At 37.3% G+C, this 14317-nt stretch overlaps 2 protein-coding genes across 2 annotated transcripts; one reads left to right on the forward strand and one right to left on the reverse strand.

Moving 5' to 3' along the window:
• The first annotated feature begins 6 nt into the window (after positions 1 to 6).
• LOC115951973 lies at positions 7 to 615 on the forward strand. Its single transcript, XM_031069082.1, has one exon. It carries the CDS (start codon positions 7 to 9, stop codon positions 613 to 615), a length of 609 nt encoding a protein of 202 aa, XP_030924942.1.
• Positions 616 to 7858: 7243 nt separating this feature from the next.
• On the reverse strand, positions 7859 to 9923 carry LOC115953793 (aldehyde oxidase GLOX1-like). Its single transcript, XM_031071589.1, has 2 exons — positions 8687 to 9923; positions 7859 to 8564 (listed from the first exon to the last, which is right to left on the reverse strand). Exons 1-2 carry the CDS (start codon positions 9851 to 9853, stop codon positions 8046 to 8048), a joined length of 1686 nt encoding a protein of 561 aa, XP_030927449.1. The 5' UTR covers positions 9854 to 9923; the 3' UTR covers positions 7859 to 8045.
• Positions 9924 to 14317: the final 4394 nt, after the last annotated feature.

The following is a 14317-nucleotide window of genomic DNA, read 5'->3' on the forward strand; positions in this document are numbered from 1 at the left end:
CAAAAGATGGCAATTCATTCTGGCAATGAAGCCCTTATGTGCAAGGTATTCCCCTCCAGCCTCAGGCTTGTGGCTATATGCTGGTTTGATGATTTAGAAGAGGGGTCAATAAGATCCTTTAAGGAGCTTACGAGGGCATTTGGTGCAAGATTTGTAATATGTAGTAGAGTCCCCAAGCCCTTGGACTCTCTTTTGTCCATGGCCATGAGGGAAGGTGAAACTCTCAAGATCTACTCGGATAGATATTGGGAAATGTACAATGAGATAGATGGAGATTTTGAGGACGTGGTAGTGAGAACATTTAAGGTAGGGCTATCGACGGAGCATGAATTAAGGAAGTCATTAACAATGAAGCTTGCCCTTAGTATGCGCCAGCTAATAGATCGCATTGATAAGTATAAACGAGTAGAGGAAGATCAGACCCAAGGAAAGGGCAAAGCTAAGGTTTTCCCAAAGAAAAGAGATCCTCAGGGAAGAGGATATCATAATAACCGTTCTCCGAGAGACTTCCCCAATCAGACATTATCTGTGGGGGCTCAAGTGGTTAATTCATTATTCAAAGAGCCAGTCTATCAAATACTAGAGAAGATAAACAATGAACCATACTTCAAATAGCCCAATAAGATGGGTGGGGATCTGTCCAGGAGAAACCAGAGCCATTACTACCATAATCATCAAGAAAAAAGGCACAAAACTGAGGATTGTAGGACTTTATGAGATCACTTAGGTCACCTAGTGAAGGCAGGGAAAATGAGTCAGTTCTTGCACCAGCCTACAGGTCAATTCGGGCATTTGGGAGTTGGGTATTAGAGAGATGGAGCTCCTTAGCCAGCATTGAGTACAATTAATGTCATTTTTGCTAAGCCCAGGGGCGACACAGGAACCTACTCGGGGGTTATGTCGGTGGTTTCGTGTCCTAACTTGAAAGACAGGAGCCGGGCTTGCAAAAAGGCCAAAATAGTGGCCATGCCTACTTTAGGTTTTTTAGAAGAAGATAAGGAGGGGACGCTCCAACCACATGATGATGCCTTGGTGGTAACCATTTAGATCGAGGGGTATAATGTAAGAAGGGACCTAGTAGACCAGGAAAGTGGGGTAGAGATTATGTACCTGGACTTATATAAAGGGTTGAATCTCAGGCCCGAGGACCTGGAAAAATAGGATTCACCCCTAGTGAGCTTTGATTGGAGATTGGTAACCCCCCACGAGATGATAAGGTTACCTGTACAGGCCGGAGACAAAGATTTGCAAGTTGACTTCATTGTAGTTGAAGCTTTTTCCCCTTACACAGCTATCCTGGCCAGACCATGGCTTCATGTTATAGGAGCAATCTTGTCAACTTTACACTTGAAAGTTAAGTACCCTACCCAAGGTAGAGTTGGGAAACTAGTAGGAAGTCAAGTAATGGCTAGGCAATGTCTGATAGCAGCCATTACATGGCAACCCATAGATCAAGCCGTGGTGGAAGAGGAGCAAATCCCATAGCAATCAAAGTGTCCCGAAGCAGGACTTAGGACCGAGTCGCAAGGGGTGCTGTCCGAGAAATTGGAAAAGGTTTTGATTGGTCAAGACGAAGAAAAATACTTTCAGGTGGGGTCTCAATTGCCATCCTTGGAAAAGGCTGCACTGGTGAAATTTTTGGAAGATAATATTGATGTGTTTGCCTAGAATACTTATGGCATACATGGGGTTGATCTTGAGTTTATATGTCACCGGTTGAATGTGAATCCAGAGGTAATCCCACGAAAGCAACCTCCTCGGTGCTCATCAAAAAAGCATGTTAAGGCAGTAAGGATAGAAGTGAATAAACTTAAAAAAGCAAGGGCTATCAAAGAGATCTTTTACCCCGAATGGTTGGCTAATACCATGGTAGTAAAGAAGAAAAACGAGAAGTGGTGTGTGTGCGTGGACTTCATGAATTTGAATAAAGTTTTCCCGAAAGATCCTTTCTTCATTCCTCGGATTGATCAACTAGTGGATGTAATAGTTGGACATCCTCGAATGAGTTTCTTGGATGCCTTCCAAGGGTATCAGCAGATACCTTTAGCATTAGCTGAACAGGAAAAAACTGCTTTCTGCACTCCCACTGGAAATTACCATTATCAGGTGATGCCCTTCGGCCATAAAAATGCAAGATCCACATATCAAAAAATGGTGACACAAATGTTTAAGTCACAGATTGGGAGGAATGTGGAGGGATATATTGATGATATGTTAGTAAAGAGCAAGTAGGTTGTAGAGCACTTAACAGATTTGGGGGAGGTGTTCTCGGTGTTAAGGGAACATAAGCTGCGCTTAGATGCATCTAAATGTTCTTTTGGGGTCAGCTCGGGAAAGTTTCTAGGCTATATGATAACACACCGAGGAATTGAGGTCAATCCTAATTAGATTAAGGCCATTAATAGTTTGCATCCTCCTCAAAATCCTAAGGAGGTACAAAAATTAACAGGGATGGCAACAACTCTAAATAGGTTTATCTCTCAATTAGTGGATAGGTGTCGTCTGTTTTTCCAACTCCTCCACAAGTGGAAAAACTTTCAATGGACCGAGAAGTGTGTGTTGGCCTTTGAGAAGCTCAAGAAATATTTGTCATACCCCCTAGTCCTTTCTAAACCTGAGAAAGAGGAAGTTTTGTATGCGTAATTGGCAATCACAGATTATGCAGTTAGTCTAGTCCTAGTCAGAAATGAGAGTGGGGTACAAAGACTTGTCTACAATGTTAGCAAGTCCTTGCAAGAAGCTAAGACATGCTATTTACCCTTGGAGAAGGCAGTGTTGGCCATTATACACGCCACGAGGAAGCTTCCACATTATTTTCAAGCACATACCATGATAGTGCTTACCCAACTCCCCTTACAAACTCTCCTACGAAAATCAAACTACACGGGTAGGATTGCTAAATGGGAGACAATGCTCGGTGCCTATGATGTTAGGTACATGCCTCGTACCACCATAAAGGGACAAGTCTTGGCAGATTTTGTGGCAAAGTTTATAGAAAGCATTAGCGATGATAGAAAAGGAATAGTTGACACTATGATAGTCTTGGCCTCTATTGTTCCCACCTGGGAGGTGTACACGGATGGAGTGGCTAACCAAAAGTGGCAAGGGTAGGAATTGTGGTGATAACCCCTAAGAAGCTTGTAAAGAACCTTTGATATACATAAACTTTAACTTTTGGTCATTTCCTCTTTGATTAGATTCTCGGGCTAAGCCTCCTTCCCTTGTTTTATCCCACTCTCTTTACAAATATCTATTGGTTTGGGCCTTGATTGGTTGCACAAATTCCCTCATTCTAAGTGGATTTGGGTCGTTTGGTTGTTGGGTCTTTACAGCAATTTTTCAACAAAATCAGACAAAATGCTTGAATTGGATAAATTTGAAACTTAGAAGATTCAACTGAACGAAAATAAATTTAAATGACTAAAATGAATTTCAATCAAACTTAGATGGTGCAATTTGCATTTAACCTTATCTTTTTGAATTGAAATCATTCTAATAGTTATGAATCAATTAATACAACCAAAATATTAGATTTAAGTGAAGAATGAGGTATAATATAAAAGAAATAGCTAAATTTACCATTGGGAGGAGGGGAAAAGAAGCATGGTTTTTAGACCTGTACCGTTTAACGAACAGGAAAAGAGAAAGGTTCAAGATTTTTAAGATTAAACCGTAATGATGTCATAATTAATTTAGTAATAACAAAATACAAATAAAGGTATTAAAATGGAAAACATTAACAAATTTTTACTAAAAATATGTCTAAAAAAATTAAACAACTTTCAAATGAATTTTCACCATTTTTATGTGGTTAATAGAAAATAATAAAGTATAAACAAGTGTAAAAAATTTGTGTTTAGTAATCTTTCAAATAACAAAAAAAAAATCTAAAATAATATCATTTTCAACATAAATTAATAAATTTTTTATTCACATGTAAAAAGCATAGGTCTTGAACCTCTAATAAAATTATCAAATAATAATAGATTGAGAGGGGATAATATAATAAATTTGAAAACTATAATTTAAATTGTAAATAAATAAAATATTAAATCCAAGAATGACACAAAAAAGGGGCATAGTCTATTCTACCTGGTTCAAGGCTACTCAGGTCAAATTGAAATGAATTTAGATGACCAGAGGGTGTAATTTGCGTTTTAACCTTATCATTTTCGATTAAAATCAATTTAATAGTCATTAGTCAATTAGTACAACCAAAAGATTAGATTTAAGTGAAGAATGAGGTATAATATAAAAGAAATAGCTAAATTTAGCTTTAGGAGGAGGGGAAAAGAAGAAGCTTTTTTTGACCAATACAAATACAATCCCAATAAATTTAGCTTTTGCACTTTGAACAAGGGCAATTATGTCCAATTCCAATTTTGTGAGTAGGGGCCATTTCTTGTGAACTGGAAATTGTACTGTAGTGCACTTTTACACTATCGCTATAGTAAAATGTACCAATCGTATGTTCAATGCACTAGGATTTATCATTTTAAAGGTTGGTAGTTCTGTCTTGAATGCTGATACAGTCTAGAGGCACTTATAAAAGATGTCAAATAGAGTCCCACCCTACACTCAGATTGTGGTCATTTTTGGATGGGGATTGGGGTAACCATATTAAGCAAATTAACCCCCCCCCCCCCCAACCCCAAAAAAAAAAAAAAAAAAAAAAAAAAAGAAGAAGAAGAAGAAGAAGAAGGAATCCCAGTAAAAATAAAAATCCATCTGTCGGCAGCACTAAGTCTAACAGCTAGTTTTTGTCTCATGGTGAGAAATGTAGCCGAAGCCGTGAAAATAACATAGTAATAATAATAATAAGAAAATGCTATAATTTATTAAAAAAAAGACTTACAAATTGATATGATTATACAAATAATTCATATCATATTAACGACATAATAATAATAGGAAAAAATTTTATAACTATTTTTAAAATTATTGATTATGATTATATATATATAGCGGATTGAACTTAAAAACTCTATGTTTACATCATGTCTCAAACCAATAAACACACCATCCAGTATTTAGTGGCTAGTAGCTAGGGTGACTTATTATGATTGACGCATAATAAAAATAATGTTTGTGGTAAGTTAATACCAAAGTAATAATGTTACTCTAATTACGACTTGCCATTTTAGTTAAAAAAAAAATTCGACTTACCATTTTAACAAGTTATGAGTAACATTGTGAAAATTTATTTAGCAAAGGAAAATTAGAATAAAGTTGTGAAAATAGCTATCCTAGCGTGACACTATGTTGTGATGTGGCTGTTGACACCTATTATAGTGCTATAATTAGGGTATGTTTCATTGGAGAAGTAGAAAAGTGGAAAGATAAAAAATTAGTGGAAGAATGGAAAAGTGGGAGAATAGAAAATATTTAGTTTTCCCTTGTGTGTGTTTGGTTGGAGGGATGGGAAAGTGGGAGGGTGGAAAACTTTTTTGTTTGGTTGAAAAGAAAAGTAGGAGGATAGAAAATGTAATTTATATAAATTGACTATTATACTTTTGTTACATAATAGGTAAAAAATAGATTTATTTGTACTTATAAAATAATATAAAATTTACCAACAATTATATTTTTCAATGAGAAGTGTTACGTCTACAACATTTTTCGCAATATTTTCACAACAAATTTATGTGGAAAGTTGTTACTAGTTCTAATTTTAAATCCACTACTAAAATTATTTTTTTACTCACAAATATTAACTAATAACAATCCGTTACTTAAAATTTATTGTGAAAATATTGTGGTAACATTTCTCAATTAGGATTTTTATTCATTATATTATTTTTCCTTTCTAAGCCTTCATTTCATCCATACGTTTTTCTTTTCTTTTTCTTTTTTTTTTTCTTCTTTTTCTCCTCCACACATGTGGTCCTTATCTCTATCCCCCTTCTTTTATTTTCTTTTTCTTCCTCATTCAAGAACGTTCCAGCACTAGCAGGCGCAACTCTCATTCTCTCTCTCTCCCTTCTTTTATTTTCTTTTTCTTCCTCATTCAAGAATGTTCCAGCACTAGCAGGCGCAACTCTCATTCTCTCTCTCTCTCTCTCTTGATTCCAAAACGGGGTATTTGTGTAAAAGTGCTATGAGAGCACTTTTCTCTCCAGCATTTTCCTCCCGATTTGGGAGGATGAAAATTGTGGGCCTGGGAGAGAAAACTTTCTCCCGGGTCTTCCTTCCTCCTCATTTTCCTTCTTTTACCAAACAGTGAAAAACACTGTTGTCCACCCTATTTTCATCCTTTTATTTTCCATCCTCCCTATTTTCATCCCAACCAAACACAGTGCTAGTGTTTTGCTAGGATAGTCATTTTAACAACGTTGATGCTGATGTGGCTATTAATGAGACTAAAGTGGTTTTGTTATCCTATCTAGTTCATAGAGATGATATCTCATGCACCTAGTGCATACACTATTTTTCCCTAGTTCATGTTGATGTCACATGTTAACATGGATAGTTCATGCTGATGTCACACACTAACATGGATGGGTTGACATGACATGATGCAATGTGAGACTTGGCAAAATAGGTGCATAGTGTAGTGCATGAAGGCACATGACTGATGCATGTGGTCCATGACGGCGCGTGAGGTGTGTTGGTTTACTTGCAGAGGCCTTTAAGGGTGCATGGCAGCTCAAAATCATCTTGAACTTGAGTTGTTTGGCCAATTTCTCTACAATGAACTAATTTGTGGAATCATGTTCAACAAAGGATGAGATTTGTGATATCAAGCAAGGCAAGCTGATTGTGATATCGTTGAATGACGATGAGCAGAGTTTATAGTGACTGGAACAACTATTGATGGCCAAGGCTGTGTTTCTGATACCATATTAAAAATAAACAAAAACAAAAAACAAAAGACGAAAGAGAGATTCGTGAAAATTGTGTATATCGTTACGAAGCAGATGAAAATAGAAAATATACAAAGTATATACGAAGCATATGATTCATGCATAATGTATAAAAAATATACAAGGCATATACTATATTAATATCGTATATGCTTTGTATATTTTCTATACATTTAAATACATCTGGGATGCCTAAATATATAGGTCTAAGTAATTAACCTAAGAATTGTTGTTGAATTTAGTCTCAATCATGGATATGATTATGTTAGAATCAATATTAGCAAATATTATACAGTTATGTCTACTAACAATATATAACAAACTTACCATCACTCATTTTTTTCTTTTCTTTCTTTAAATAACTTTCCATCGCTTTAGGGATACAAAAAATTTCACTTTTTTTTTTCTTCCTTATTATACCATTCTTGACTTCCTTATTATACCATTCTTGATGTGTGGTGCAATATAAAAATGATGTTAGTAGAAAGTTAATTTAAAATAATGTTACTACAATTACAACTTAGAACCTTTATAAACTGTGAAGAATGTTATGAAAATAGTTATCCTATCAAAAACCTAATTTTTTACCTTTCTTTAAAAAAGGGGGGAAAAGGCATTACACTAATTATAATTACCAAAAACTACACATATTCTATATACAATATAATAAACAAACTTACCTAGTTTTTCTCAAAATTAAAAACAAACTTTGTCTAGCATGCATCCATTTTCCCTTTTCCTTGAGTGTATATTTGTTTCTCAAATTAAAAAAAAAATAAAATAAAAATAAAAAAAAATAATAATTGTTCCATATTGCTTAAGAGTGCGTGTTATGTGTAATATAACTTGTTTTATTCTCTTTTAAAAATTACCATGATTTTTTAGTAGAGTTATGATGTGTCTTTATGTTAAAACTCTTTCACTCTCCCTTGCATGGATATTTGTTTCTAAAAAAAAAAAAAAACCAACCTAGTCTAGCATGTGTGAGAAAGGTGTCATGGTGATGCAGCGTATAAATATAAATGAAGTCAAGGCCACATCCATCAATTGGATCTTACAGGAAACAGATCATAGAAACATTTAAGAGCCATTATATGACATTGGACTTATTTGAATTGACTAATTAGCTTGCCCGCCCATAGTCATAAATTCTCAATTCAATAAGCACAACAACCTACTATACTACTTGATATTGACCCAGGTCCCTCTGCTAGGAACACCATCATGGACCACAAACAATTGATAATAACCAGGCGGGGCCAATGCAGCGGTGGCCGGAGCATAACCTTCAACAACAAAGTTCCCAGCTGATGTTTCGCTCACTTGTTCAAGAGCCAAAACCAAAAGCCTTTGGTTCATGGAAAAGGAATGTGTACTAAACGATGGAGCTACCATTGTCAAGTACAGCTTCTCAATCTCACCTTTTCCCTTCAAGTGAAACCCTAAAGAAAACTTCTGCTTATAACCAAGCTCCACACTAGGCTTAACCCAAGCAATGGATGGCCTAGACTTATCGGAGCACAAATACGGTGGATAAAAAACTTCAAGGCTTAACTCAGTAGGGTAGAGTGTGGTGAAGTTGTAGTTTCTATTTGGATTACTCCCACCCACTAAAACACGACCATCAGAGAGCAAATGCGCGGTTGAATGATAGAGACGAGGAATTGTGGTAGAACTCAAAATCAAAAACCTGCCTCGATGCTGATGAGATAAAAAGATAAAAGTTAGCTTATATTATAATTAAAAAAAGAAACCAACAAAAGTGAATTTAAACCCCAAAAAAAAAAAAAAAAAAAAAATTGGTAAAAAAAAAAATACCAAACCTCTTGGTTGGTACTAAAAACAATATTGCCATTGCTGGTTCCATTGCTGCTAGGCATATCAGGATGGTAAAGAAGCGGGTTTAGAACCGGTTCTCTAGCTACGCCCCAACCAGCTGTTCCTTTTGCCGCACCATTTATGATCAACACGTCTCCTGTGGGCAACAATAGCATGTCACCCATCACTCTATTCATTGGCATATCTTCCATTTCCCATTCAGCATTTTCTTTTGTGATAACCAACCGACCACAAGTTTTAGCTGCATCTAGAAATTCTCCATTGTTGGCGTGGAAATTGGAATATGGCAATGTCCCACCACAAATCAAAACCTCAGCTTCTGGGGTGTTGGTAGCATTGTTTGGTAAGAGCTTTAGAGGGAGTAGAACTGAAGAACCGGTACTAGGATAGTTTCGAGAAAAGCCTCCGGGCATAACCGGGTAGTTTCTAACAACAATGTTGTTCACATAGTCTAGTAAAATTGCACGGTCGTTTGCGAAAATGAAAAGATTTCCATCGGGGGAGAGGTGTGTAAAAGGGTAGAGACTGTTTTGTACACTCCTATAATGATTAGTTTCTTGAAGGAATGGAAGTTGGTAAAGTTTATGATCGGATTTGGAGGTTTTAGGGATGAATTCGTAGGAGTATTGAAATCTCCCACCGACAACAATGATTTTCCCATTAGGTAAAATTTGATTTGAAGCATACCATCTTGGTTGAATTAGGCCTTTTGGGTCCTCAACCCAATCAGAATTTGGACACGGCTTGAGGTGCCTAACAACTCGTTGCCCATCATTGTAGCCACCACTTTGCACTAACATACCATCTGGGTCCAATGTACCTGAAGAGCACCATGTATCAGACAGAACCGTGAGTGCCCGAACGCTACGATTTGCTAAATTGAATTCCACAGAATGAGCATAGCAATCAATGAATTTTGAAATGTTTGGGCACTTCCCACTTGGTAGAGTAATGTTGGAAGGACCCATGTTGGTTCTGTCAAATGCAACAATTCGATCATTTGGTAACAATGCCATGTGCATTGCTGAAATTCCTATACTTCTCTTTAGCATTTTCCATTTGCCAAGGTAGCCCTCGGAATAGCAGCCCAAGGCTAAAGTTAAGAATGAACAAATTGCCAATAGAAGGAATACTGTGGTTTTAGCTGCCATTGTTTTTCTGATGAACACTAGTACATTCTTATGATTAACAGCCTGACTATTTATATGGTGATTTGACAATGAACCAGCATTAAAAGCCCTTAGACTCTTAGGTAATTTCTCGGCCTCTGCACTGCAGCCTTACTGCCTTAGGTGATTCTGCTTGAACATAAATTACAGTTTTATTCAATGAACAACTCTCTTTCTTTTCTTGTTTTTTTCCCCCTTACATTTAATTTGACAAGAGCATTTTATAGACTGAATAGCCCTTTCTTAACGTGTAGTATCTATTCTGTGTAAACATTACTATATGAAGCTAAATTCAATGAACAATTCTCTTTCTTCTTCTTCTTCTTTCTTCTTGGCCAGGGCATTGCAGACTTTAATTCGGTGAACAAAAACAGCTTACTTACCATTGTGTAATTATCCTTTTTTGTGTGTGTAAACATTAAGAACGTCATACTCATAATATCACGTGTATAAGTGTGCATTACTATATATATTGATTCCGTGCGTCACTACATATGAACACATTAAAGATGAGGACATTATAGTTATACAAGGGTTTCATTTTTTTTTCCCTTAAAAAATAAGCAAGAGTAGAGAGATTTAAATTTAAAATAAGACTTAAGTACAGTACTTAGGTGCTATTCTTTAGGTTCCTCTCTTAAGATTCTACCATGTAACATTTTTCTTATGGATGAAAGTATATTTTTTAAGTTAAATAACCACATGGCAAAATTTTAAGAGAATAATCTAAAAAATAGTACTTAAAGTACTGTACATAAATTTTGTTCTTAAATTTAAGTTCTCTCCATAATAATTTTTGATAACTATTATGAAATCAGTAGATTGAATAGCACGGATTGTGATGATGTTGAGGGCCTGAAAGACAAGAAACAAAAGATCAGAGGAGACCGAGGTTGACCAGTCACAAACCCTCCGATAGTAAAGTTATTATCTGTTGGATAACTTCTCCAATCTTCACGGAGTCCGGAGAGTATAACATCATAACCGCCATGGCAGTTATCTTTTCATACCACAACCGTTGCTGGGCTCGTCCTAAGCAATGTAGGACGGGAGGTTGTTCAACAGTAGGAGAATCTCGTCCAGAGATCTCTATGGACGAAGGATGAGAAGCTAGTCCTTTTATTCCTTCTATGGATGAAGGACGAGTGGCTAGTCTCTTATCCCTTTTATGGACGAAGGACGAGTGGCTAGTCTCCTCTTATCCCTTCTATGGACGACCTCTATGGACGAATATGGAATTGGGTCATTTTTAGACACCATCAGTTGCCCCCTTGTCCATGGGTCATTTCTAGGATAAGTTTAAGGCTACTCTCATAATGTATATTTAATGCTAGCAACTAGGCATGCCATGTGTCACAATTTCATTGATAAATTGACGCGTCTAGTTATTTTTTCGAGGAATATGCCACGTGTTGCATTTTGGTTGGTTGCGTCGTTTCATATACCTAAGCTTACAGCCTATAAATAGTAGAATTCCTCCAGTACCCTTCACATTTCTAAGATTTCCTTCCCTGAGCATCCTTGTCTTAGCGCCTCGTCTAGAAGTGTCCTCTCGTCCTTAGTTTTCTCGTCTAGATTCAGGTATTTCTTTAATTCTCGTCCTCAAATTTTAAGTTTTCTTAAAAATGTCTGAGACCGTTCTTTCCTTGTCTAGTAATAGTGTGGACAAGGCCATAGACGAGTATCATGACCCAAGTAGTTTTAGTGGCTCTAGTGATAGTAGTAATAGCAACAGCAGTAGTGGAGGAAACACCACGGACGAGTATGTGTCCGATGTTCCTGGGGTTCCTTTAGAGGTTCTCCAAGGACTTAAGACTAGGACTGAGTCTGGATCCCAGGCTGGTACAAGTGCTCCCTCGTCCACAGTTCAGGACGAGGTTAAGGTAGTGTACAGTTGCGCTATAGGAATAGATTCCAAGACGGATGATAGGAGATTAGATTTACTTAAGAAGTGGTACCAAATCCCAGACAACCTTAAACCTAGGTTAGCAATTCGTGGGGAGTGGTGTTGTCAGCCACATTTTGGGATAGGTATTTATAAAGCCTATCTTTTAGGTGGACTTAGGTTACCTTTAAATGCTTTTGCTAGATAATTACTTACCAAGTTAGGTATAGGTGTTTGTCAACTCAACCCCAATGCATGGAGGTTAATTGTCTCCATGCAAGTTTTGTGGAGGGAGGTATTTGAGGGGAACTGTCCTCTTACCATGGACGAGTTCCTTTATTGTTATAAGCCTTCCGAAATTAATCAATCCCTTGGCTTTTATCAATTCACAGCCAGAGGGAAGGATTATAGGTTGATTAAGTCCATAGTTTCCTTGGATAGGAACTGGAAGACGGAGTTCTTCTTCGTCTCAGGTTTTTGGGCTAGACGCCCCGTCGAGGTTTCTTAAGACCCATTTCCTCCCTACACAGGAGAGTTAGGGAACCTTCGTCCTGAAGGTATGCTTATAGTTGTGACTTTTTTTTTCATTGTATCTATTCTTGTAGATGGCTATCTAATAATGTTCTTTTTTTTTCTTTTTTTTTTTTTCTTTTTTTATATATAGGTGCTAGACGACCTCACTTAGGCAAGTTTTACATAGAGCGAATTCAAAAAGTTCGTTTGTATACTGACAGGGCTTTCCATTCTTTGGTTAGTCTCCAACATCTTGCCTCCTAGGGTTTAGGTCCTAAACCGTCTACTGAAGCCCTTGCACATGAGCTCACCATCTGCAAACGTAAGCTTTCTTGGTCGTCTCTCCTTTACTCTTTTTTTTTTTTTTTTTTTAACATTTCTCTTTTCAGGAATAGCTACAATGAAGGAGAACAAAGGTAAAGAAGTTGTGAATGAGGCAGTTGGGCAGGAGGTACCGCCTCAATCTCATCCATCAGTAGGTGACAAAAGAAAGAACTTGTCCCTAGGGGTTGACTTGGGGAACCTCCCAAGCAGGCGTAGGGAGAAAAAAGTTAAACACAAGTCGTCTAAGCCTAAGGACGTCCAGTCCACACCACCTATTCCTATCCATGAGCCTGAGGACGTCCAGATCCTTGATTTAGAACCCAAGGAGTCTCCTATGCAGGCCCCGTCCACAATTAAAGCGCCTTCCTCGTCTTAGCCTTCCCATCAAGTACCTCAACACCTTATTGGGAATGAGGATCTAGCTTGGGAAAGATTTGGGATGGTTGTAACATATGTGGACGTGACTACTTGCTATAACATGTCTTTGAAGGACTTTGAGCATTCTGGGGTTCATGACCTTTTCAAAGTATGTATGCTTTTATTTTTTGCTTTTTTTTTTTTTTTTTTTTTTCATCCTTTTTGGCAAGGTAGATATATTTTTGTTTTAACAAAAACTTTGATTCAGGCTATGTCAAAGTTCATTGCTGCGTCCAGGCAAGCAACTGATTTGGACAAGACGAGGGTCTTGTTGGAGAGGAGGATCAAGGAAGTGAAGGACGAGAGTAAACGGTGGACTGAGACAGCTGCTAAGGCCAATGAAGGGGCAAAGGAGCTGCAGAATCAAATTGAAGAACTAAAGACTGATGTCGTGAAGAAGGACACTCGTCTTGACCATTTACAAAAGAAGAACGACGAGTTGAGTGCTCTTCTCAAGAAAGCCAAAGAAGACGCAGTTGCAGAGTTTAAGGCGTCCAAGCAATTTACGGACCTATTGGATACCAACTATGCAGCTGGGTTTGAAGACTTCAGGATGGACGCTGTGGAGAACTTCCCTGACATTGACTTCAGTTCTATCAAACTCAATCTTAGTGGTGCTCCTACCAGCTCCCTCCTCCAGACGAGTTCAGAAGATGTCAACATAGAGGACGATGCTACAACCCAGCCACACCAGAACGACCAAAACACCGATGCCCCTCCTGCCTGAAGACAACCTTTTAATACTTTGATCATCTATGTATTCCTGTGCTTTTCTTAAATTTTTGTTTGGTCTTTGATCTTGGGACCTATTATTGTAATCCAAGTACACTAATCTCGTCCATAGTTTTAGGACGAGTTATTAACAATAGGCTTTACTTTTCAAGGGTGTTTGGACGTTGGTCGTCCGCCCTTAAATAATTGTTTGACTTGTTTTTCCATTATAATATGGACGAAAATTATTTGTGATGTTATCTTGTTTCAAATTTCTACTCGTTCATAGAAATAATTCCTTAAGAAGAATTTGAATTTCAAGTATAACTCGTCTTGGTGAAATGGTGATTACCAGCATTACTCGTCTTGAAACTTAACTGGTTTTCACCTTTAATGAAAATAAGACAACTTTGCCTTCGTCCATAAATTTGGATTACTTTAGAAAGCGTTTTAGTCAATAAGTCAAAGCACTTGCCTATGCATTTATTCGTCCATGTGTTGGACGTGCATTATGTTTTATCCCATCTGTTTTAGGGATGAACATTTTCTGGGCTTGCTGTCTTGCTCAGGGAAGGTTTTCTCTCATCCATAATTGG

The sequence above is a fragment of the Quercus lobata genome, chromosome 7 (genome assembly GCF_001633185.2).
Source record: "Quercus lobata isolate SW786 chromosome 7, ValleyOak3.0 Primary Assembly, whole genome shotgun sequence".
Classification (NCBI taxonomy): Eukaryota; Viridiplantae; Streptophyta; class Magnoliopsida; order Fagales; family Fagaceae; genus Quercus; species Quercus lobata.